The sequence below is a fragment of the Ceratotherium simum genome, chromosome 1 (assembly GCF_057802395.1).
Source record: "Ceratotherium simum simum isolate JZ-2026a chromosome 1, ASM5780239v1, whole genome shotgun sequence".
In the NCBI taxonomy this organism is placed as follows: domain Eukaryota; kingdom Metazoa; phylum Chordata; class Mammalia; order Perissodactyla; family Rhinocerotidae; genus Ceratotherium; species Ceratotherium simum.
In genome coordinates, this window is record NC_141900.1 from 64409748 (window position 1) to 64435063 (window position 25316).

Consider the following 25316-nt stretch of genomic DNA (forward strand, 5'->3'; position numbering starts at 1 on the left):
GAAGTAAGAAAGAAGAGTTTTCATGATTAACCCTCATATAACTTTTAAATCCGGAGGGCCGGCCCCGTGGCTTAGCGGTTAAGTGCACGCTCGGCTACTGGCGGCCCGGGTTCGGATCCCGGGCGCGCACCCACACACTGCTTCTCTGGCCATGCTGAGGCCGCGTCCCACATACAGCAACTGGAAGGATGTGCAACTATGGCACGAAACTGTCTGCTGGGGCTTTGGGGAAGAAAAGGGAGGGGGATTGGCAGTGGATGTTGGCTCAGAGCTGGTCTTCCTCAGCAAAAAGAGGAGGATTAGCACGGATGTTAGCTCAGGGCTGATCTTCCTCACACACACACACACCCACAAAAAAACTTTTAAATTTGGAGCACATGCATGTATTATTCAGAAATAAAAAATAAATATATTTAAAAAATAAATAATCAGCTTTTATTGTCCTCAGCAACAGAAAGAGTCAAGCCTGAAGTCTGTGGGAATTAAGTGCCCCACCGTGGAGGGTGGAAGCTGCGGCAGCATCTGGAGGAGCTTCCTCCAAGATTCCTTGGTCCAGCCACCCTGGCAGAGGCATTTCTGAGGAATCACAAGTCGCAGTGATCAGCAGGGAGGAGGACACTGAAAAAAGATGTCCTGCCTGAAATCAGCCATTGTGCAGAGTTAGCACCCGGGAAGACACAACCCCCTCTCCTGTGGGTCACATCTTTACTGGAAGGAAGATGAGAATTACATGTGTGACACCAAACATCCTCCTCTCTTGGTGTGTCTCTCTCGTTTCTCTCCGATTCCACATTCCTCTGATCTTTGGCCACAGGGTTTGATTTTTGAGAAGAGAATGTTGAACAAGTCAAGTTCTTGTCAATCTGAGTCTGAACTCTCATTTGACTTGGAAGACTTATGCTTTTGTTTTTTCTTCTTTTTCTTTTCTTTCTTCTTTTTCTTATGCTTTTCTTTCTTCTTTTTTTTCTTGTGTTTCTCTTTACATTCTGAGGAACTGGAGCTGTTCCCCTCTTCATCTGAAGTGGAATCCTCCAGTAACTGTTTTAACTGTTGTATCCTAAACATATAAGATTGGTCAAAGAATCATATTAAAAAAAAATTATTTTTAGATATAAATATCATGAATAATCACCTCCTTAAAGACAGCACTTATTATTATTTTCTTTTTGCTGGGAAAGATTTGCCCTGAGCTAACATCTGTTGCCTATCTTCCTATCTCTCTCTCTTTTTTTTCCCCTCCCCAAAGCCCCAGTACATAGTTATATATTGCAGTTGTAAGTCCTTCTAGTTCTTCTTTGTGAGTTGCTGCCACAGCATAGCTACTGATAGACGGGTAGTGTGGTTCCATGCCCAAAGCCAACCTGAGCTGCCAAAGTGGAGTGCTCCAAACTTTAACCAGTAGGCCATTAGGGCTGGCTCAAGACAGCACTTATTTTTATTTTTGCGTATTTTCCCCATTCTTGTCCACATCCAGGCCTATTTTGCATGAGTGTAACCAGTGTACAAGCCATTTTGTCTTCTTTTCATTGTCGTAAATATTTCTGCATGTTTCTATAGTCCTTACTATTATAACTTCTAACAGATGCATACCTTCCTAAATCATTCCCCCATTGCTCAACTTCATACTAGGTGATCTGCCTCCTCAACAATTATAACTCAGTACCACCAATTTGAGAAAAACAAACTCTCCTGTTTTTTCACTGTATCTTTAACCCTAAGACATTGGAGAAGATAAATTATAGTTGCCAACATCAACTATCAGTGGTGTGGGCGGGCTGTGCCAAGCCCACTGCTTTAAGCTAACCCAAGTAGGACAAGGCTGACCTGCTCATTCCCCACACACTGGCCTTTTCAGTGATTACTCTTGCCCTCTAAATATTTCACAAAGTACTATATTTACTAAACCAATCCTCTAATACTGGAATGGTTGTTTCCAACTTTATATAATTTAAAACTTTAAGAGGGTATTGTTATCATCAGGACAACCTCACCTTATGTCCTTTTCATGTCTTTTATTCTCTCGTATAATGTCATACATGGGATCTTCATGTGCCTTGAGGGTTAGAGAAGGTTAAGGTTTGGTTAGGCTTCATAGACTGTTATTTAAATTAAAATTAAATTTCTGTTTCACTGAAACCAGTTTTTTTCCCTGTTTGGTGTAATTTTATATTCAATATGTTCTAATCCTTCCTAAGAGTCACCATCACTTCAAACTCCTAAAGGCTATAAAAAAGATTTTCCAATTATACAAATATACGATATAATTTAAATAGCCTTTATAAGGAAATAAACCATGGCTGAATCATTAAATACTACTCAAGATTAGAAATATCAAGGTAATTCTCTTTGTTCTATGTAGACATGATCAAGAGACATTTTTAAGCAAAACAAGTGAGTTGGAAAATGATATGTAAGAATGATTCATTTATAGGTGCAAAAAAACATGTATATGCCAAAAAAAAATCTGGAAGTATATTCATCAAGCTACTTACTGCATATTTTCTCTGGGGAGAGAGGCTGGATTCGACTTGAAAAGTCAGTTGTGAAAAACCTTACTGTAATGTTTTCATTTTGTTAAACATAAGACAAATCTATTCTTGTAATATTGTATAATTTAAAATCACTTAAATTACTTAAAAATATGAATACATGTCGAGTGAATTTTATGGTATGTAAATTATCTTTAAAAATATGTTTATTATAAAAATTTTACATATTAAATAAAGTCGGAGTTGGCTTGGTGGCGCAGTGGTTAAGTGCACGCACTCTGTTTCGGCGGCCCGGGGTTTGCAAGTTCGGATCCTGGGTACACACCAATGCGCACTGCTTGTCAAGCCATGCTGTAGCGGTGTCCCATATAAAGTAGAGGAAGATGGGCACGGATGTTAGCCCAGGGCCAATCTTCCTCAGCAAAAAGAGGAGGATTGGCATGGATGTTAGCTTAGGGCTAGTCTTCCTCACAAAAAAAAAGATAAAAATATCTATTGTCTTACCATAGCCACTGCTATCATTTTAATTGTGGTTCTTCCAGTCATTATTCATAATTTACAAAAAATTATATACACAACTCAATTCTTTTTTCACTCATGTTTTCATGAACATCTTCCCATGACATTACATATTCTTGTAAAACATAATTATTAAAAGCTATATAATTTCTATGTTACAGTAATTTATGTTCGTATGTGGGCCATTGAAGTTGTTGCCTATTTTTCTAATTTTTTAAAATTTTATTTATTTATTTATTTATCCCCCAAAGCCCCAGTAGATAGTTGTATGTCATCGCTGCACATCCTTCTAGTTGCTGTATGTGGGATGCGGCCTCAGCATGGCCGGAGAAGCGGCGCGTCGGTGCGCACCTGGGATCCGAACCTGGGCCACCAGCAGCGGAGCACACACACTTAACCGCTAAGCCATGGGGCCAGCCCGCCTATTTTTCTTTACTCTCTTTTTCAACCATATAAATAATTCTGAAAGTTATCTTTATACATTCATAAAAATTTGTGTATACTGATGTTGTTATATCCTTAGAATCAATTCTTAGAATTTAGGTTTCCGAATTTAAAAAGTATAAGTATGTTTAAGTTTTTGAGATTTATCACGAAATTATGTTATAGGATCTGTAAAAATCAACGTTCCAGCTAGCAGTGATTTATCCAGAATATTTTCTTCAAATTATTAAAATGAAAGCACAATATTTTAAATGTCTTAAAATCCTTAGAGAATTGTGGATCCCAGTTTGATATATGCTGATAATCCCAATAAATCTGATAACAGCAAGGTTAAATTGACCAAAACAGTTACTGAATGGTGAATTCACACCCCTGGGAGATGACTCTGTCAAACAAAGTGAGGAAATTACTGCCATCTAAAGAGGATATATCACTTATATACACACTTCTAGTTTATAATAGAAAGATATCTAATCTTTAGACAAAGACTGGGAACTAGAACCCTGATTTTAGTTATGAAACATAATTTTTTTATATAATAAGTAAAAAAAAAAAAGTGACTGAATAGGTAACAATGTCTGCTTCAGAAAAAGAATCAGTGTTCCCAAGGCATAAACAAATAACACTTTAATAAGAAGTCAGTTTTTTTGTTAATAAACTAATCTATCACACAAATTCGATTTAAGAGAGAGGTAGTTAACACTCGATACTCTGGCCAAAAGGCTTTTGGGAATGTGTTTTATGTGACCCTCCAGTTCACTGGTGACTGCCTGATTCACCGACATTCACCATCTCTGGTAAACGTAAATCGACACTCTGGGGTTTTACTTACTACTCTGAACTGTTCTAACTTTTGGTTGCCTTTGATAAAGAAAGGGCATTCTTTGTCGCCCGTTCGGTGACCATACCGTTTACAACGCCAACCTAAAAACAAAGAAAAAGGGATATATTTCTGTAAGATAACGCATTTTTACTTAATCAAGGTAAAGTATCAGTAGATCATATTAAAGATATTCTTCGTATGATTCCAATCTTAAAAGCAAATGCAATCAGTGGATGAACTATATAAGATCCCAGAAAATAGAGGGAAACTAATTGCTTCCTCAAGCATCCTTTAATCTTGGAGTTTTAGAAACGAACTAATTACTTACTAAGCGATCCTATGCAAAAAGCAAAGTGTGGTGTTTTTTTTTTTTTTACCATGTGTTTATGGGTTGAATTGTGTCATCCCCGGAGTCCCACCATTATGCTGAATGTCCTAACCCCTAGTACCTCAGAATGTGACCTTATTGGGAGATAGGGTCTTCAGAGAGGCCTGGAATAGATCCTTCCCTCATAGCCCTCAGAAGGAACTAACCCTGCTGACACCTGGATTTGAACTTTTAGCTTCTAGAACTGTAAGACAATAAATTTCTCTTGTTTAAATCACCCAGTTTGTGGTACTTTGCTATAGCAGTCCTAGCAAACTACAGGCATTAGGCAACTCCAACCAAGGAGGTCAGGAAGCAGGAAGAGGGATTATAGGGGAGATCACCCAATTTTGCTCCATTCCGGCATCTACTGAAAATATGTAGTGACAGGGAAGTAATGTTTTTCCCTTTGTATTTTTATTGGAAACCATTGGAAAAAATGAAGTCCAAGATTTCTCTATTGGTTTCTCTTGTCCTTATCTCCCCTATATTTTGAGTTATTTCTACCTGGGGAAAAAAGTATGTACTCTTAATGCAGATGCAGACCCCTTCCAACAGATGTCTATCTTTGACAAAAATGCAGGATGTTAAATGCCATGGATTGATGTGTGGATATCAAGAAGGATCCATACTATCTTGGATCAAAACTCTCTGTTAAAGGAAAGGTGATCCTTGTTACTCAAAGTCTGGTCAATAGACCAGCAAGATTGGCATCACCTGGGAGCTTGTTAGAAATACAGAGTATCAGGCCCACCCTAAGTTTGAGAAGGTATGCTCTAGATAGCAGTAGGAGCACTGGAATCAGTGAAAGTGTGAATAGTGTTTGTGTGTGTTTTTTCTCATCTGGGATGGATCCAAGTTTGTGGAGCCTGAAGCTTACATAACTGAAGGGGAGGAAGGGCTCTTTAGGGAAAAGAAAAAAAATCTTGCCTTGACAAATTTTATAAAAAGACAGGACCATATGAACACATTGTTGGGACTCCACAGGCCTTTGGAAGGTGCAAGTGAGGGACCCTAAACCTTAAGCTTCATTAACTTCATGGTAAAACTGGTTCTGGTCTTAACCAAACGCTCTTAATTTCCAAGTCAATGAAAAGAACTGTAAAATGGTAAGTTCAACACAACTAACCAGCCCATCAAACACAGGAGTGGTTTTAAACTTTAAAAAAAAAAAAAGCACAGCAGTCATCTGGGTAAAGGTGGCAGACTAAAAATAATCATTTACTTTCATCCCCTGCCTGACATCCCATAAAAATGACAATAAAGAGAATGCTTTTAAAAAAGACACGGGGCTGGTCCCATGGCGCAGTGGTTAACTTTGGCGCATTCTGCTTCAGCGGCCTGGGTTCCTGGGTTTGGCTCCCAGGTGTGGACCAACACCACTCGTCAGCCATGCTGTGGCAGCGTCCCACATATAAAATAGAGGCAGACTGGCACAGATGTTAGCTCAGGGCTATTCTTCCTCAAGCAAAAAAAGAGGAAGATTGGCAACAGATGTTAGCTCAGGGTGAATCTTCCTCAGGGAAAACAAAAAAGACATAAAGCACAAGGACAGGGAAAACAGGAAAGGAGACAACAGTAAAAAAAATATTGGAAGTAATAATGCAGACAGAGTGTGCTAAATGAATAGCAGACCCCAGAAAACTGAATTCTAAGGGAAAACTGAGAACCAGCTCAATTTTGATTTGTAGAGCCCCTAAAAGCTCAGGAATCGGCAGCATAGTTCTAGAAAGAGTTGAAGGGGTAGCTTAAATAAGGATGGTCAAAAGACCATGTGCATTTCTCCCTCACCTGGTAAAAACGAGGTTTATTTTCTGGCTGTGGAGATGTCAGGCACATTTGAAAGCAAGGTGCCATAGTGAACATAGGCATATTATGTGAATGACTGAATACTGGATGCTGAGACTTCACAGTCGCCTTCCTCCAATCAGTTCCCAGAACACAAGGAATGTGGCCTTCACCCTCAGGCAGGAAACAACTTTTCCGTGAAGATCTAACCAGCCTAATGAGAAAGACCTAGAGATACTGATCTCAGAGGTTACCATTTACAACAATAAAATAAATATTTTGCTATCTGTTAAAAAAAAAAAAAAAGGTTACAGAACTAAGCAGCCCAGACAGGTCACCCTACAGTGAGATCCACAGTTAACAATCTCTACTCAAACGTTTAGAACTTATATTTTGCCCTTTAAAAAAATCTCTCACTCCTAAACAGGAGTAAGTGTGGTAGACAGCTTCCAAGAGGACCCCAGTGAGCCCTACCTCCTGGTATGCATATGCTCCTGCAGTTGCCTTCCACAATGAACAGGCCTGGGGCTGGCCGAGTGGCGTAGCGGTTAAGTGTGTGCGCTCCGCTGTGGCGGCCCCGGGTTCGGATCCCGGGCAGGCACCAATGCACCACTTGTCAAACCATGCTGTGGCGGTGTCCCATATAAAGTAGAGGAAGATGGGCACAGATATTAGCTCAGGGCCAGTCTTCCTCAGCAAAAAGAGGAGGATTGGTATTGGATGTTAGCTCAGGGCTAATCTTCCTCACACACACACACACACAAAAAAACAACAAAAAAAAAACCCAAAAAACAGAATGAACAGGCCTGAGCTGTGTAAGCAATAGCATATTATGGAAATGACAGCTTATGATTTCTGAGGCTAGGTCAAAAAATACAGTGTTGCTTGCACCTTGCTGTCTCTTGGATCACTGGTGCTAGGGGAAGCCCCCTGTATTATCCTAAGACTTAAATAGCCTTACAGAGAGGTACATGTAGCAAAAACTGAGGGCGTCTGTCAAGAGCCAGCATCAACTTGCTGGGTGTATGGATGAGCGATTTGGAAATGGATTCTCCAGTCCCCTTCCTGCCTTCAGATGATTGCAGCCCCAGCTAACATCTTGACTGCAACTTTATCAGAGACTCAAAGCCACAATCACCCAGATAAGCTGCTCCTGAATTCCTGACCTACGGAAACGGTGAGATAATACATGTTAATTGTTGTATTAAGTGACTACATTTTGGGGTCATTTGTCACCCAGCCATGGATTACCATAATACAGTAGGCAGCCACAGATTAGCAGACATCTGAAAGCCTCTTGATAAATGAAAGACAAAGGCGAAAAACAAACAAATAGAAAACACCAACTTGGAAGAAACAGAAACAGAAGAAGAAAAAAAATTAACATCCTTAGATAATATATTGCAAGAACAAGAACAGAATAAAAAACAACAAAAAAGAGTTTATGGAATTGAAAAATATGATAGCAGAAAAAAAAACTTAATTGAAGGATTGCAAGACATGTTGATGAAATATTCTAGAAAGCAGAAAGTAAAAATAGGAGAGAAAAGATCAGAAAATTAGAAAATCAGTCTAGGAAGTCCACTATCTGAATAATAGAATTGCAGACACAGAGGGGAGGAAATAATCAGTGAAACAGTTTGTGAAATTTTAGAACACTGGGGACAAAGAGATGATCTTATAAGTTTCCAGGAAGGAAAAATAAAAAACAAAAGGCAACAACAACAAAACAGCTTACATCAAAGCATCTGGAACCTTAATTGCTTTGGATTTCTCAACAGCAGTTCTACAAATGAGAAGGCAATGGAGCAATGCCTTCAAAATTCTGAAGGAAGCTGGTTTTTAACTTAGAATTCTATACCCTGGCAAACTAAAAATATAAATAGAAATGTTTCCAGAAAAATAAAGTCTTGAAAATTTTATCTTCCATAAACCCATTTCTCAGCTCCCGGAGAATTGCTCTACCATAGCAAGAGAATATAACAAAAAAGAAGACCCAAGGTACAGGAAATAGGAGATCCATTCAGGGGAAACCAGAGGATGATGGTGAAGGAAGATCCCTGGGTGATGGTGTGGGGAGCAACTATCTTTGAAAGATAAAATTGATAGAATACCTCAAGCATCTGAAGATCGTGATTTAGTGATCAGTACACAGAAAAAAAGCAAAAACAAGAACAACAAAAAGACAACTATTTGCAGGGAAAACAAAACATCATGCAGGACGCATGAAAGGAAATGTAATCATAATCAGTTCAGTACACGATTCAACTCTAAAAATAATCATAAAATAAACACAAGATTTATTTAAATTGTGATATATGTATCATTGTGAAAATGGGAGATAGGAAGGGTATGTATATGAGGTGAGGTGGACGCAGAAAAAAAGAGCTGAATTCTTCTACAGTAAGAAGTCAACAGATAATGAAGAAACCTGAAATATCACGGGGCAGGAATACAATCATGTTATTTAGATACATGGAGATAAACTTCAAAATAACTTTCTTAAAAGAGGTTCAAGTCGCTCCCTCTGGCGTGAGGGGAATGGGGGAAAGGGGCTGGGAACTGCTATTTTAATTATGTGCATGAATAATCTTTGTACAAACAAATGTCTTTATAATTTTATTTATTTATTTATTTTTCCCCCAAAGCCCCAGTAGATAGTTGTATGTCATAGTTGCACATCCTTCTAGTTGCTGTATGTGGGACGTGGCCTCAGCATGGCCGGAGAAGCAGTGCGTCGGTGCGCACCCGGGATCTGAACCTGGGCCTTCAGCAGCGGAGCGTGCGCACTCAACCGCTAAGCCACGGGGCCGGCCCCAAACAAATGTCTTTAAAACGCAGCACTACCCTTTCTTCAAATGCCATCGTATGCTAGATGAAGGTGTTGCTACTCTTGTGGGGTGGCAGGTGTTCACGCAGAGCTCTACCTGTTCCAGACCCACCCTCTGTGGCCCGTGAGTTACAGGGATAAGACCATAACACCACTGATGGAGGATAACTGACTGAGGCAAGACCCAAAGGGACCTGCCCTCCAATGCATCCCTTGTCCCCGATGGCATTTCTACCATGGAATACCTTTGAGATACAGGAATATTACTGGAGAATACTCCAGAGGCTGCTACGGCCCTGTGGAAAGACCAATGCACTTGAGTCAGAAGCCCTGGAGTTAAAGCATTGCTCTGCCTCTTACCTCAGACCACTTACTAATATATGCTAGTCAGCTTCCTTAGTAGAGATCATGCCAGGACTTTAACAGGGCTGTGGTGAGAACCAATTAATTAAAAGAAGTAAACACACTTTGTCAATTGGTGTACATATCCTGCGTGTATTGAGTGTTACTCAAACTCTTCCTTACTCACACTGCATAACTTTGACTTCTTTCCCCAGTGGCATCCAAAGTCCTTTAGTTGGTGCATGAGCCAGAAACTCCCTGGCATGTTCATTGCCTGGAACATCTGGTATACAGTCTTCTGGCTTAGTCTCATCTTCCTAAAAGAAAGAGACAATGTGTAAACAATGTGGCAAAAAAGCACTGGAATTCTCTCCCACCCGCTTCAGAACACAGCACTGCCTGGCTTTCTCATGGGCTGGAGATCCCCGTGTCATCACTGGTAACCATCCCAAGAACTGGAAAGAAAAACTAGACCTGACAGAAAAAATGGAAATAAATACACCAGAAGAACTGTATCACGAAAACAAAGTACTGTTCTTAGAGAAATATTACAAGTGTTGTTTACACAGGAATGATTTGTGAGCTTCAAATTCTGATTCTAGATCACAAAAATTAGATTCTAAGATCACAAAAAGTCTTCCGTTAACTTAAAAGCATTGTGGAATGAGGCAAAGTATAGCATTAAACAAGTAAGGTTTCCTGGAATAATAATAACACTTAAGTAAAAATAGATTATTATACCTTGAAGCCCACTGTCATGTTTGATAATCTCACACATGCTGTATTTATGAAACGTAATCTCATACATGCTGTATTTATGAAACGTATTTTCATCACCAAATAACTGCATTATACAATTAAGGTGCTGTTTTTTTCACCGTCTGATTTTTTTCAAGTTTTCGTGAATATTAAATTTATAATGGAAAAAATTTTTAAAAATCTTTTAAAATTGAAAGTTACCAAACAGAAAAGGTTGCTTTCTCCTTTAACTCCTCCTCTAAGTCTCACTCCCACAGAAGGACACTGACACTGGCCATGGTGCTGGAGGAGAGACTCCTGCACCAGAGGAGACTGGACTGGATGAGCTTCAAGTCTCCTCAGAGCCTGCTGTTCTCTGAGCTGAGGACATTCAAGAAACCAGCACCGGGCGAGTCACAGAAGGAATACGGGGCAGCAGAGCTTTGAGAAGATGCAGTCACAAGTGAGAGAGAGAAAAGGGGAGTGACTACTGAGGAACATAATGCGGGCCTGCCGTGGTTTCTCAGGGAACACACACACAGCTGATTAAATTTCTACAAAGGCACAGGCTTGTGACAAAGCCCAAAGTGTATGAACTGACTGGCATCTGCAGGGAAGAAGAGGGTTATCATAAAAGCAGGTTTAAAACCTTATGCAACTGTTTTTCATAAATTACGGAGTTTGAGCACTGAGTCAACTGTCTAAGAGAATAACCAGAAGTATAAACTTCACACTGACCTTGATAAGCCCAGGAGGAGGTTTTTCATAACTAGAAAGGAAAAAAAAAAACCTGTAATCAATCATGTTACCAGGAACATAACACATTTTAATGAGAAAAAAACTGCAGGCCAAAATAAAAAGGATATTTTTAGTAAAAACTTAAAACTACATCATATCTAAAACAGTTAATAAAATATGCCCAGCACTCAAGAGCTCACATATAAATAAAATGAGGCTATACCACATCCTGCTGGGATGTAGAACTTAAATTCACTGAAATAATAACTAACTTGGTGTTTTACCACAATTTTATTTTTGGAAGGAGATTGCAGGGAAAACGTGAGGTAAATGTGAGGGTAGACCCGTGAGCTCATTATGGTTCCAAACTCATTATAGTTGTCAGGTTATTTACCCAGCATAACTTCCACTTACTCAACACTGAAGAGGCTCATGGTGGGGAGGGTTGAGTGACCTGTTCTGACATGGTTGGGGCAGCGCAGGGGGGAAGGAGCAAAGCTGGAGGGGAAGGGCCTGTTGTAGGAGAAGGTGGTGAGGGTGATGTGTCCCAGAGGCTCCCTGTCCCATTTCCCTGTAGCTCCCAATTCAAGATCCTCCCAGCCTGCCCTGCCTGCAGAGTGAGCTACCATCTGCTCCTCAGCTCTGACTGCCCCCTAGGCGTGTACTGACCTCCCTGGACTCGAGGTGCAGGATTCTTGCCAAGTGCCTGGACGACAGGCGTCATTCCATAAAGAATGCTGCTAGATTAAGTACAGTAATGATGGTGTGGGAATGTACTTTCCCTTTCACCAACAGAGCTTTCAGACCCCCAGGGTCCTGAGGATACAAATCATGCCTATGCTCCCAATTCATTTTCACTTGCCATCACTCTGCCAGAACTGCCAGAAAAGACTTCTGGATTCCACATCTGGAAAATCAGCACCAAATGCTCATGTTCATTTTTAAAATTATTTTTCATTGAGATATAATTGACATATAACATTGTATTACTTTTAGGTGTACTCATGTTCATTTTTAATGACACACCACTGGCTACCAAACACAGCGTGGGTGTCTGGTTTTTAAATGTGAATGTCTAATCCCTCCCCCAGCAAAAAAAAAACAGTGAAGAAAGAAGCAGGATAACTGAACATCTCAGGTCTTTTCAATGTCTCTATAAGGAACCTTTAACTGAAAGAGGGCATCTGGGCACTGGCTGGTTTAAAATTGTGTCCTGACTCCAAAAACTTGGAAATGTGGGAGTCCCGAAATTGCTGCACACAGATGCTGAGTTCAGAGACGATTAATTTTCTGAATTTTGTATAGTGAAAATGTCTTACTTTTAGTGCCAGAGAAATACTAGTAAATGTTAAAATGATAAATCATTTATCTAATAGTCAAATAAATATTGATTATCCCAAAACAAATACAAGCATACCTCAGAGATATTGTGGATTCAGTTATAGACCACTGCAATAGAGCAAATATGGCAATAAAGTGAGTCATACGAATTTTTTTATGTTATATACTATACTGTAGTCTATTAAGTGTGCAATAGCATTATGTCTAAAAAAACAATGTACATGCCTTAATTAAAAAATACTTTATTGCTAAAAACTGCTGACCATCATTTGAGCCTTCAGGAAGTTGTAATCTTTCTGCTGGTAGAGGGTCTTGTAAAAAAAAAAACCAATATCTGCAAAGTGCAATAATATGAGGTATGCCTGTATAGGACAATCTCCAAAATAGTTTAAGTTAAAAAAAAGTAGCATACAGAACAGTCAATTTGGTATGCTTCTATTTGTGTTTGGGAAAAAGATTATGTATACACATTTACATACACACAGACATGCCTTTATATGAACAGAATACCTCTGGAAGGATACCGGAGGGAGGGAGCTTCATTTTTCACTTATATTTATTTACATGCAAATATATTGCCTCAAACTTTTTTTTATTACAAAAGAAAGCTGAGGGGCCGGCCTGTGGCATAGTGGTTAAGTCCCGCACGCTCTGCTTCGGTGGCCCAGGTTCAAGGGTTTGGATCCTGGGGCAGTGTGGACCTACACTACTTGTCAGCAGCTATGCTGTGGCGGCAACCCACATACAAAATAGAGGAAGACTGGCACAGATGTTAGCTCAGGGCGAATCTTCCTCAAGCAAAACGAGGAAGACTGGCAACAGATGTTAGCTTGGGTTTTTTTTTTTTTTGCTCAGCTAGCCAAAAAAAAGCTGAAATTAATGGCATTTTCCTTATACCTATGTTGGTATAAGCCCAAGCCTATTCTGATTCATTCTCATTGCTGTGTACTTTGGGCAAGTTACCTAACCCCTCTGAGTCTCAATTTCCTCATGGGTAAATAATTCACAGCACACATGTGAAAAGCACTCCACAATGCTGGCTTCTCCCTCTTCTGTTGAAGACAAGTTGATGCTCTCAGCAGCCTCATGAGGCAGCTCAAGACAGAGCACTAGCATCACAAAGGCAAAGATTTGGACCCAACAGAGAGGTCTCACCAACCCAATCCAGCCTTTACATCTTTTTACAGATCTGCAGTTTTATGGGAATTCACCAGCTGTTCCTAAGCCGAGGCAGGCACAGACCTGGCAGTGGACTTCACACAGACATTATCCCAGCTGGGCTTACTGTCCTTCTAGGCCATGTGACCCAACGAACCCTCTTTGACATCTGGCTCCAGGGATTACTGCCTTTTCCCCATGCAGGTAGTACACCAGCATTCAGCCAAGTCTATCCCCATCTCCTCTGAGGCTCATAAAATATGCCTTATTACAGTTATTAAACTATCTTGTGGAATCTCAGAATAAGAGGAGGGCAGGATAGGGACCCTGGCTCTCATTTTACTAATGGTCAGTCGGAGGCTACACCAGCAAGAGGCCGAATCAGGACAATCATCCAGACCTCATGACATCAAGAGTTCTTTCATTAAGTTGTAACTGCCATTCCAGGCCAGCAGTGCATTTCCTGTATTAATAACTGCGACAGGTTAAATAAGTTGTCCAAGGGCACAGAGCCCAGTGCCCACGTGTTGGCCTCCATGCTAAGCCTCTGCTGGGGAGGAAAAATTTCTCCTCTGCTCTTATAAGTTCTTCTGCCTGGTCTAAGAATTAAATTGACATGAGACAGATTAACAGGAAAAAATCAAATTTAATTTTATACACACGGGGAGCTCCATAAGAACATGAGGCCCATAGGCAGTCAGGCAACTGAGAATTGTATGCCATCCAGAGCTAAAGAGAAGGGGGTAGAGGTCTGGGACTTCAAAGGTAAGAAAGGCAATTAACAGGAAGATGAAAAGAGCAAATGTTTGATAAACAAATGTTTGCTGGGCCATACAGAAACAATGGGACACGGAGAGGACTCTGAGCAAACAGACTTTGCTAGGTTCCTCCCTCTCCATCACAGCTAGTTCATATTATACTGTAGTTATTTATGGTGATAGTTCCCATCCTGGAACAGGCCCTTTATCCAAATTCTTTTAGGCAGTGAAGGGGGAAGTAAAACCTCTTCCTAAGTCTTTTGTTTCTTAAAAATAATCAGCTTAAGGGGCTGGCCCTGTGGCCTAGTGGTTAAGTTCGGCACGCTTCTCTTCGGAGGCCCAGTTTGGTTTCTGGGTGTGGACTTACACCACTGTCGGCGGCCATGCTGTGGCAGTGACCCGCATACAAAATAGAGGAAGACTGGCACAGATGTTAGCTCAGGGCGAATCTTCCTCAAGCAAAGAGAGGAGGATTGGCACCAGATGTTAGCTCAGGGCGGATCTTCCTCAGCAAAAAAAAAAAAAAAAAAAAAAAAAAAATCAGCCTAAAGTAATCTTCATGCCAAAGAGACACATTTTTGTGTGTGTGTATGTGTGAGGAAGATCTGCCCTGAGCTAACATCCAATGACAATCCTCCTCTTTTTTGCTGAGGAAGATTGGCCCTGGGCTAACATCCATGCCCATATTCCTCTACTTTATATGGGACGCTGCCACAGCATAGCTTGACGAGTGGTGCATTGGTGTGTGCCAGGGATCTGAACCTGAAAACCCCGGGCCACTGAAGTAGAGTGCGTGCACTTAACCGCTGTACCAGCGGGCCAGCCCCCAAAGGGATACATTTTGAGGTGGCAAATTTTGCTCTCCTACAACTCACCTGTACAGGATTGTCAGTAAACATTTAGCTAAATCTAATAGTTATTCTAGCATCATGTTTGTCACTGGAAAACAAAAGACTCCAGGAACACTTGAAATCCAGAGCTTAATACTGTTTGATTTGGGCACAGGTACCATTCTGAATTCAGTTTTCCCTAATTCTTTTCCCTCAAACACTGCTCATTTATTCACTTTTTATTTACTGTGCTATAATTCACATACCATATTTCCTTATGTTCTGACAACCCTCTCCCTCCTTAAGCCAAACGCCATGAAGTTGAGGGGAGGCAGTAACAAGGACACTGACTTCCTGCCATCTCTGAGGCAGGGGTTGGGTTTGATACTGGCTCAACAGAAGGTTGACATAAGGAAAGCCATATTGTAGAAAAGAAACCCTATTGTAATTTTGAATGACCTCTGACCAACTAGCCCAGACATGCTCTGTGGATTTTATGGCCCTTCCCAGCTACTTTCTGTTGATAACTTTGTTCTCTTGAGTTCCTTAGGAATGTGATGACCCCCAGGCGGAGAGTCTATCCTGATAGCCATCAAGGACAACTGAAAGATCAGGGTGCAGGGCTTGCTCTGGTCACTGCTGCATATCCAGGAAAACCAAAGACTATCAGGAACTAAGACCAGATGTCTGCCCCCACCCAGAGACCAGCCCCATATATAACTGGGCTGTAGTCTTTGTTCTGGAAGATGGTTCTTTCAAACATTAGTCCGCGTCTTCCCCCCTGCTAGCAAGCTGTAATAAACTGCCCTTTCTTTTCCACCATCTTGCCTATTGACGATTTACTTTTGTCTCGAGGTGAGCAGATTGTGCCCTTTGTGCGGTAATGGGTTGAGTTTGTGCAGATGTCAAATGCATACACACATTTGCTTGTTGATGCTGGGAACATCCATGTGGAAGTAGATGGTAGATAATTAATTCGAAGGAGTGTGAGGGGAAATTTCAAGCTAGGAGTCAATATCTGAGCCATGCCTTGAGGTTCACCAAGTTAATGGGAAACAGGGCTGTAGGGTTTTTAATTGGGAATTTTAGCAAGGATAAGCTTTTCTCATCTGGTTTATAGACCAGGAACCACGTTGTTACAGCAGAAAGCTTCTCCTCCCTGTGCTCAGCTGCACCCAGACACCACAGACTGGCCAGGCCTTCCTTATTTCTGGCTAGGGACTGAACCAAAAGAGACCCAGGAGGCTGAGAGTACAAGTCTGCATTTGAGAAAGGCTGAGGGATAGGAAGGAAATTCTGAGGCCAGGTGTCTGTGCAATCAAAGAGCATCTCTCAAGCTCTTACAGGGATTCAAAGCTCTTCCACAAGGAGTGATACATAAACACTTTTAGCTCAGATCTGTGCCTTAATTCTGTAGACCTCCAGGCAAGTACTGATTTTAACACTTCAGAATGGCTGCCAAGTATAGAAACACTTAATGACTTAATGTTTTCTTCATCCTGACCCTTTTTATGCACTGACTTTAAAGACCCTTTAGGGGCCGGCCCTGTGGCTTAGTGGTTAAGCACACGCGCTCCCCTGCTGGCAGCCCGGTTTCGGATCCCAGGAGTGCACCTATGCACTGCTTGTCAGGCCATGCTGTGGCGGCGTCCCATATAAAGTGGAGGAAGATGGGCACAGATATTAGCCCAGGGCCGGTCTTCCTCAGCAAAAAGAGGAGGATTGGCATGGATGTTAGCTCAGGGCTGATCTTCCTCACAAAAAAATAAAAAAATAAAAAAAAAATAAAGACCCTTTAGAACACAGGAGATATTGGGGGTGCAGGGATTAGAGAGAACTGAATAAGAGAAAAGTGAAATGCTTTTCTTTTCCTTCTGCCCTCCTCTAAGATGTGAAAGAAAACAACTTCAGTGGATGTGATTTATAATAAATATATATTTGGTCTTCATCCACTGTTCTGGGCACATAGCTCCTAAAACCCTCATAATTTCCTATATGAGAGCCATAGAGGTATCTTGTTTTACAAAATTTAGTTTTGGTCCCAGTTTCTGAAATAGCTCCAGAGCTCTTAAGGTGAAAGAGTTTCTTTTCTTATGCATAACAAGCCCCTTTCAACCAAACTGAGTTTATGTTAATGAGGTGACTTTTGGAAAGCCTTTAAGTGTGGGGGCTGGTTGCCAGGGGAACCAACCATGTGATTAGAGTGTTGGAACTTTCAGTCCCACCTCTAGGGAGGTTGAATTAATCACCAATAATTAATCAATCATACCTATGTATTGAGGCCTCTATAAAAACCCAAAAGGATAGGGTTCAGAGAGTTTCAGAGTTGGTGAACACGTGCAGATGTGGCATACCTGGAGAGCTCCACACCCCTCCACATACCTTACCCTATGTATCTCTTCCATCTGGCTCTTCCTGAGTTATATCCTTTTGTAATAAACCAGTAATCTAGTAAGTAAAATGTTTTCCTGAGTTCTGTGAGCTTGTGGGAGATCAAGATTTGGCCACCCTGAAATCTATCTCTTTACCTTGGTTGTTTTCTCTAGGGACATTTGACCTCCCCCACTAACTGCCTAAAGAATTTGACATGGTGGCTCCTTCCTGGAACAGATCTATCATGATGGCTGTAAAGATAATGTAGCATGTAGGTTACAATGGAAAAGGCACCAACAAGCCCCTCTTATCAGAAGTTCTGTCTCTCTGGACACATTCTCTGGATGGCCCTGCGAGGAGTTGCCAGATAATCATTTACATTTATAAGGGAAATCTCCATTTGTAAAGGTATCTCCCTCTCTGTTTTGGGAAGAGGGGGGGATGGCCTCATTTCTAGAGGCTTATCAATGTGGAAGGTGAGGCCTTAAATCTGCATAATAACCTTACTCTTGTTTACTGTGCTTTAGTGGTAATCTCCTGTAACTGACTCCCCCCACCCCCAACATCCTCCTTTGTCATTGGCTGAACATGGTATTTAAGACGAAAATTTCTGCTATTGTGTTGAGAAACGCAGTGTCCCTGCTTTCTCCCATGTATACATGTTATTAAACTTGGTATTATTTTCTCCTGCTAACCTGTCTTGTTGATTATTTGGCCAGCCATAAGAACCTTAAGGAAAAGGGCAGAGGGAGATTCTCCCTCTTCCCCCGACAAGCTGCTCTAGCAAATTAACCAAACCAGAGGAGGAGATCGTGGGAATCTCTAATACATAGCCAGTCAGAAACACAGGTAACAACTTGGACTTGCAATTGGCATCTAAAGTGTGTGTGTAGGGGCAGTCTTGTGGGACTGTCACTGACTAACTGCCCTGAGCAACTCAAAGGAGGTTGTGGAAGCACTTAACTGTTGTTCAAAATTGTTTTTTTTTTTTAGTTATGTTAAGAGATGCAATTACCAACTGCCCTGAACTGGTCCAAACCCCACCACCAGAGTGATGCCTGCACAGACAGGTTGAGAAGTGCCCAAGGGTTCAATTTAATGTTAAGATATCTGCCCCAGGAGGAGCTTAGGTCTTATTACCATAACATACGATGTACGTGGAAGCATATTTTCCAACTGTGCCTGCGTGAGCTTATATCCACCTCTACATGTGATGAAGAAACTTCCCTTTTGAATATTCATTCCCCATCCAAAATAAAAGCCTCCTGGTTTCCTTGCTTGGAGAGCCACAGCTTTGGAAATGATTCCATGGGCTCTCCTTATTTGCTGCAAATAAATTTTACTTTGTGTGACAGCTACTTCTGGTGAAGGCTCTGATTTCAACTCACGCAGAAGTGGACCCACTTTGGTTCAGTAATAGGACTGAGCCTTTAGCCTGTGGGTGTTGACACTATCTCCAGGTAGACAGTGTCAGAATTAAGTTAAATTTGTAAGACATCTACTCAGGGTCTTCTGAGAATAGGAGAATTGCTTGGTGGTGTTGGAAAACCCCCACACAGCTGGCATACAGAGAGGTGCTGTGAGTGGAGTTTGAGTGGAGAGAAGGAAAACAGGAGTGTTTTTTCCTTTACAGCAGATGGTGGATGAGAAATTAGAAACATTCATTAGGAACATTAATGCCATGCCTCATGTAATGGGACTTAAGGGAATTTGGAAGGGAAGTGGTAAAGTGTATGTAAATATCTAGTAATCCAACAATACTTTCTTTTTGCTCTAGGAGTTGTACAAATAACATATGGCCAAAAAAACTCGGATCCAGATTTCTGAAAAATATGTAAATATTTTTGCCTAGATGGAAAAGGAGCATGATGGAACTGCACATTTTGAAATCTGTTATTACTAGCAATGGCCTTCCCTAAAAAGTCCATTTTACAACTGTTTCCACAAGTTTAAAGAAACATGGTTGATGTTTTTTCCTAGGGCTAAACAATACATTAATTTATGTAGCACATTAAAAAAGATATTTCTCAAATATTAAAGTAATATTTAACTATTAAAAAAATAACAGATTTGGGAATGGGAATGTGTTTTTTGTGTAGTTGGCTTCTGTGCTGTGACAGTTGAGGAGTCTGCATCATCTTTGTAGTTAATTCTTAGACTTAAAAAAAAAGTTGGTGGAGGCCCATTATTTTGTACCATCTGTGAAGCCTTGCTATTATATCATTCAGGTTGTAATAAGTTGCTCTGAGTGTATGAAGACTGAATTTAGATAAGAGAGGAAAAACATTATCTTCCCAAGTGGGCAAGAAATCTTTATTTTGCCAACTACTTAAAAATACCCTGTGTTTTTGAGTGCTGGAGTAGGATTTCTATTGGAAGAGTCCTTCATGTAAGCATACTCCAATCCAGCTGGTCCGGCAGCTGGCTCCTATGGGGCTGGAAGGCAGAGACAAAACTGCCATATATACACAGAATGTCCATTCTGTTATGCCTGGCAGCCCAGGAACACTTGAGTGATACAGCTGGAACATGGGTTGGAACACTGGTGGAAGACTCAGATGCCTTCAGGGGCCTGGCAGATATGGTCAAAGAGCAAGAAAAGTTAAGGTCGATTATAAGAAAATGACTAGAGGAGTGTGAAGAGAGCTAAAGAGGGCATACCAGGGGGTACAAGGGTTTTAATTCAACTTGTAAAAACCACTATAGGGCTTCCCATTTAATGTGGCTGGCTGACTGACTGACTTATCTGCCTTCCTTTCCCAGACTCTTCTTAAAATGACAGTAAAGGAATAAAAAAGGTAAGAAGCCACAAAGAAATCCTGAGAGCAGATACTAGCTGAGAACAATTTCAAGACAAGGCTGGGAAGACAATGAAAAGTGGAAGAAAGTAACTGACTTCTTTAGGTGCAGAAAGTTACAACCTTTAGAAAATAGGGGTTGGGAGTATGAACACTGAGTGGTTGAAACCACCAGTATTCTCCTTCCCTATAGCAAGAAGACTCTATCTGCCCTTATCCTTGAAAGAGAATGCAGGTTTTTTTTATTTTTTTTTTTTAAATTTTTATTTTTTATTTTTTTTATTTTTCCCCCAAAGCCCCAGTACACAGTTGTCTGTCATAGCTGCACATCCTTCTAGTTGCTGTATGTGGGACGCGGCCTCAGCATGGCTGGAGGAGTGGTGCCTCGGTGCGCACCCGGGATCCGAACCCGGGCCGCCGGCAGCGGAGCGCACGCACTTAACCGCTAAGCCACGGGGCCGGCCCGAGAATGCAGGTTTAATCCCCTGTGAAACTTACCTGGAAAGGCCCAAGATGTATGGGAATATTGGCCCAGCTCAGGATAGGAATGAGGGTGAGCACTGGCTGAAAACAGCTGTAAAGTCTCAGTCTGAACTCTGGAACCAAAGCCCCTTCCCTCTTCATCCCAATCCAGAACACTGGCACCCAGGCTCAAGAATGGAAAGTTCTTCTCTGGACAAACTTAACAGGCCCCAGAAAAAAACTCTACCTCCTGATATGTGGGAGTCTCCACATGAAAAGGGCAGATCACAGCCTGATATTCCTACAGTGAAACTTACAGTCAACAAATTTACAGTCAACAAACCAGCACATTTCCATTCTTGCTCTCTCTCTACAGCCCCCTTCAAAAAAGCTTTATAATGCTTCACTCTTAATAAGAGAGACCCAAGGATCCCTACACATTAGAAAAAAGCCTCTAAGTGAAAGAGATCAAAAGAAACAGGCCATGGAAGGAGAAGAAAACAAAGAAGAAAAACTAATGAGTATCCTCAAAGATGAGAGAAGATATGTTATTGATGAAACAACAGGATGCTATGAAAAAAAGAATTTTCAGAACAAGAAAAAGCTCTTGAAAGTTAAAAATATGATAATTGAAACAAAAAAAGTGCAATGGTGGAAGGATTGGAAGATAAATCTTATAGAAAGTAGAATGAAAAGACAAAAAGAAAATAGGAGAGATAAGATAGAGATCAACAGAAGTCTAAGAGAAAGAAAAAACAAAATGGAGGGAAGCAAATTAAAACACAAATCATGTATGAATATTAAATACCCGTGAAGTGTCAAGAAAATAAAAAATTTTAAAAATCCAGTAAGGAAAAGTTCACATTATCATGAAACTTCAAAATACTAGGGATAAAGAATTCTTTTAGCTTCCACAGGTGGGGTAAGGTGGAACAAGTAACTTATAAAAAAAGGGAATCAGAATGGCATTGGATTTCTCAAGCAATATGGAGAGCTTGAAAATGGTGGCACACCACCTTTAAAACTACATGAAAATAATTTCTAACCTAGATTTCTACACCTAGCCAAACTACCTATCATGTTTGAGGGTAGAATTAAGACATTTTCAGATATGTAAGGACTGAACAAATTTACCCGTAATGCACTATTTTATAGGAAGTTATATAATGTGCTTCTGCAAAATGAAGTAAAGACAGAAAGAGGAAGACATAGGATCCTGGAACAGGATCCAAGACAGGAGAGTGGCAAAGGAAGTCCCAGGACGATTGTTGTACATTAGGTCTACGAAGTAACCAGAGTGTACTGGAGAACAGAAGGAAGATTCTAGGTTAAAAAAAATGAACTGAGGGGCTGGCCCTGTAGCGTAGTGGTTAAGTCTGCCATGCTCCTCTTTGCAGGCCCAGGTTCACAGGTTTGGATCCCGGGCTTGGACCTACACCATTCCTCAAGCTGTGATGATGACCCACATACAAAATAGAGGAAGATAGGGCTGGCCCTGTGGCTTAGTGGTTAAGTGCGTGTGCTCCGCTGCTGGCGGCCCGGGTTCAGATCCAAGGCGCGCACTGACGCACGGCTTCTCCAGCCATGCTGAGGCCGCATCCCACATACAGCAACTAGAAGGATGTGCAGCTATGACATACAACTATCTACTGGGGCTTTGGGGGGGGCGGAATTTAAATTCAAAATAGAGGAAGATTAGCACAGATGTTAGCTCAGGGCTAATCTTCCTGAAGCAAAAAAAGAGGAAGACTGGCAACCAATGTTAGCTCAGAGCAACTCTTCCTCACCAAAAAAAAAAAGAACTAATAGTTTATCTGATAAGCAGGAATGTGTGGAAAAAGTACTCCCACTTTCAGAGCCTTTGGAATAAAACTAGCAGCAGGCAACAGGAAATTAAGCAAATGAAAAAACCAAGGCTCTTATTAACTACTTGAAAACAACAGTTGTACTAGAAAGCAGAAGAAATCATAGAACACCATTTTGCTCAAAAGTGAACAATATTGCATAGTTACAATAACGTTAATAATAACTATTGATTTAAAAAAATTATACTGGAGCTATATTGGAAGGATGGAGACAAGAAGGGTAGGGAAAGAGAACTAAACCCTCATCTACTATAACATGAGGTTAATAGGTAAAGTCGATTGTTCAATCAAAAAAAGCAGTATAAGGGGCCGGCCCGGTGGCACAAGCGGTACAGTGCGTGTGCTCCACTGCGGCAGCCTGGGGTTCGCAGGTTCAGATCCCGGGTGCGCACTGACGCAGCGCTTGTTAAGCCATGCTGTGGCGGCGTCCCATATAAAGTAGAGGAAGATGGGCCGGCCCCGTGGCTTAGCGGTTAAGTGCATGCGCTCTGCTGAATTGCAATTCAGCTCAAGGGCCACAATGAAAAGAGTAGGCCAGGCTCCAAAAAAGGCATATATTTTGTGTTAAAGCTCCCGGAAGCTTAATTATGTAGGATTTTAACCCTTTGAGGACCTTTCTTTACATGATGGTCTTAGCATAGGTAATGAGATGTGCCTGAAACAGAAACGAATTATTTACCCACTAACTCAGAAAATAACAGAAAAATTTCACTTCTACAACTACTTAGAGCATCACAGAATCTTGGAAGAGACCCGAAAGGATATTAATCCAACCTCCCACCTGATGCTTAAATCTCCTGTACAACCTACCTTCTCCCACTGGTTCTCTGGACTCTCCTTGAATCCGCTGGAGCTGGGGGAGCACAGTGCCTCCTAAGTCAGGCCATGCTGACCAGCAAGAATACAGGACTCTGGTCCTAATTCTTCTCTGTTGACTGGAACTGGCCTCTCTCTAACGTCCACCCTTAATCCTGGTAAAAATCCTCAGGACTAGAGAGAACAAGGCTCCACTCTTCCACCTGGCAGCCACCTTGCCAGTATTTAGGGACAAACCCTCACCCCATTGTTTACTCTTCTCTTCCTCACCACACGAACGTTATAGGACTGGGTTTTCTCTTCCCTTCTTAACAGCAGAAGATGAAAAGAAAGGGGATTTGATGTAGTTCATAGTGGGCCCTTTGAACCGAAAAACGGGAAAGGACAGGGACCAACGCGCTCGGCAGCACGTCTCCTGTATTCCGTCCCCAAATCCTCACTGCGCGCCCAGTAGTCCGCGAGCCGAACAGCGACCCCGCGGCCCGAGGGACAAAACCTACTAACCGTCGCTTCCCGGCTCGGGAGGCGCCGCCCACCGCCCGCGAGCGCGCGGAGGAGCCTCGGGGCGGAGCCGCCGCTCCTGCCGGCCGAGGCCACTCCAGGGCGCCGGGGACCGACCGACCTGCCTGCCCGCGGAGGGCCGACGGGAGGGCGAGGGCCCGCGCCGCCCGGGACCAGTCGCCGGCAGCCGGGCGCGCTGGGCTCCGACGGGCCGGGCGGCCGGCCCAGCTGCCCTCGCGGGCCTGCGAGGACCCGCCTCCCGCGCCCACCCGGGCCCCACGCGGGGCAGCGGCCCCCGACCCCCCCCCGCAGGAGACGGGGGGGGGGGGGACCCACAAGGCCCCCAGGTGCTTGAGCTGCTGCAGCTGCTGCGCGTCGTGCCACCGCCGCTTCTGCTCCCGGCGCCGCTGAAGCTCCTGCTCGGGCGGCTCCCGCGGCCGCCGCGCGCCCCTGGCCCCCGCGTCGTCGCGCCCCGACCGGGACGCCATCGCGACCCGCGCGGCGGAGGCGGCCCCGCGGCGCGGCTGAGGCGGCGGCGGCGGCGAAGATGGCACTTCCTCCGCGCCGCGCCCGCCCGGCCCCGCAGCGCCCCCTCCTGCCGCCGCCTGCCGGCGAAGGGCCCGGTGTCCCCGCCGAGGCTGCCCGGCCCCCACCTCCCGACAGGCGGGCCTCAAGTCCCAGCTCCGAGCGCCGGGTTCCCCGCCGCCAGGCCGGCCGGTGCTGGAGGTCGGAGCGCGCCCCCTGGCGGCGGCCAGGAGGAAGGGTCTGAGGATGCCTGCGGGGGAGCCTGAGAGCCCTTCCTGCGCGCGCGGGGATACTGATCCCGGCCAGACCGCCTTCCCTCTCCATCTCCACCCCGGGAGGCCAAGGAACCTGTGCAAGTCATCTTTGTATCCCCCCAGTGGTTGGACACACCAGAGCTGCTCGTTACATGTTAGTAGGATTCATCCAGTTTGGGAAGAAAGCAAGACTTTCCATAGAAATTCTCCACTTTTCTAGAGCCTGCCATCCATGGTTAAAACAGTGTATATTGTATTTAGTTAGAGTATGGGTGCTGGAAGTGAAAAGGTAATATACACTGAGAGCTTTTTATGTGCTGGTCGTTGAGCTGAGCCCTTAATGAGAGTTGATTAGATCTTTAAAAACTTAATAAGTACTGTTACTGCTGTTATGTAGTACCCTGATTTTATAGATAAGGAGGAGGCCCAGAGAGTTAAGTGACATGCCCGAGGATGAAAACTAGTAAGTCGTGGAGCCAGGGTGCAAAAGTGTTAGGTGTTTAATTTGCTTGTATTTTGAAACTATCTGATGTATAATTCTTTTAGCTTTGAAATAA

At 42.6% G+C, this 25316-nt stretch overlaps 1 protein-coding gene across 1 annotated transcript; it reads right to left on the minus strand.

Moving 5' to 3' along the window:
• Nucleotides 1–412: 412 nt before the first annotated feature.
• LOC101405711 (RP9 pre-mRNA splicing factor) lies at nucleotides 413–24650 on the minus strand (the record flags this gene model as incomplete). Its single annotated transcript, XM_087434141.1, has 6 exons — nucleotides 413–1057; nucleotides 1992–2053; nucleotides 4285–4376; nucleotides 9790–9919; nucleotides 11079–11109; nucleotides 24634–24650. Coding segments are annotated over 6 exons (531 nt in total), but the record flags the coding sequence as incomplete, so codon positions are not given.
• Between the last annotated feature and the right edge of the window lie 666 nt (nucleotides 24651–25316).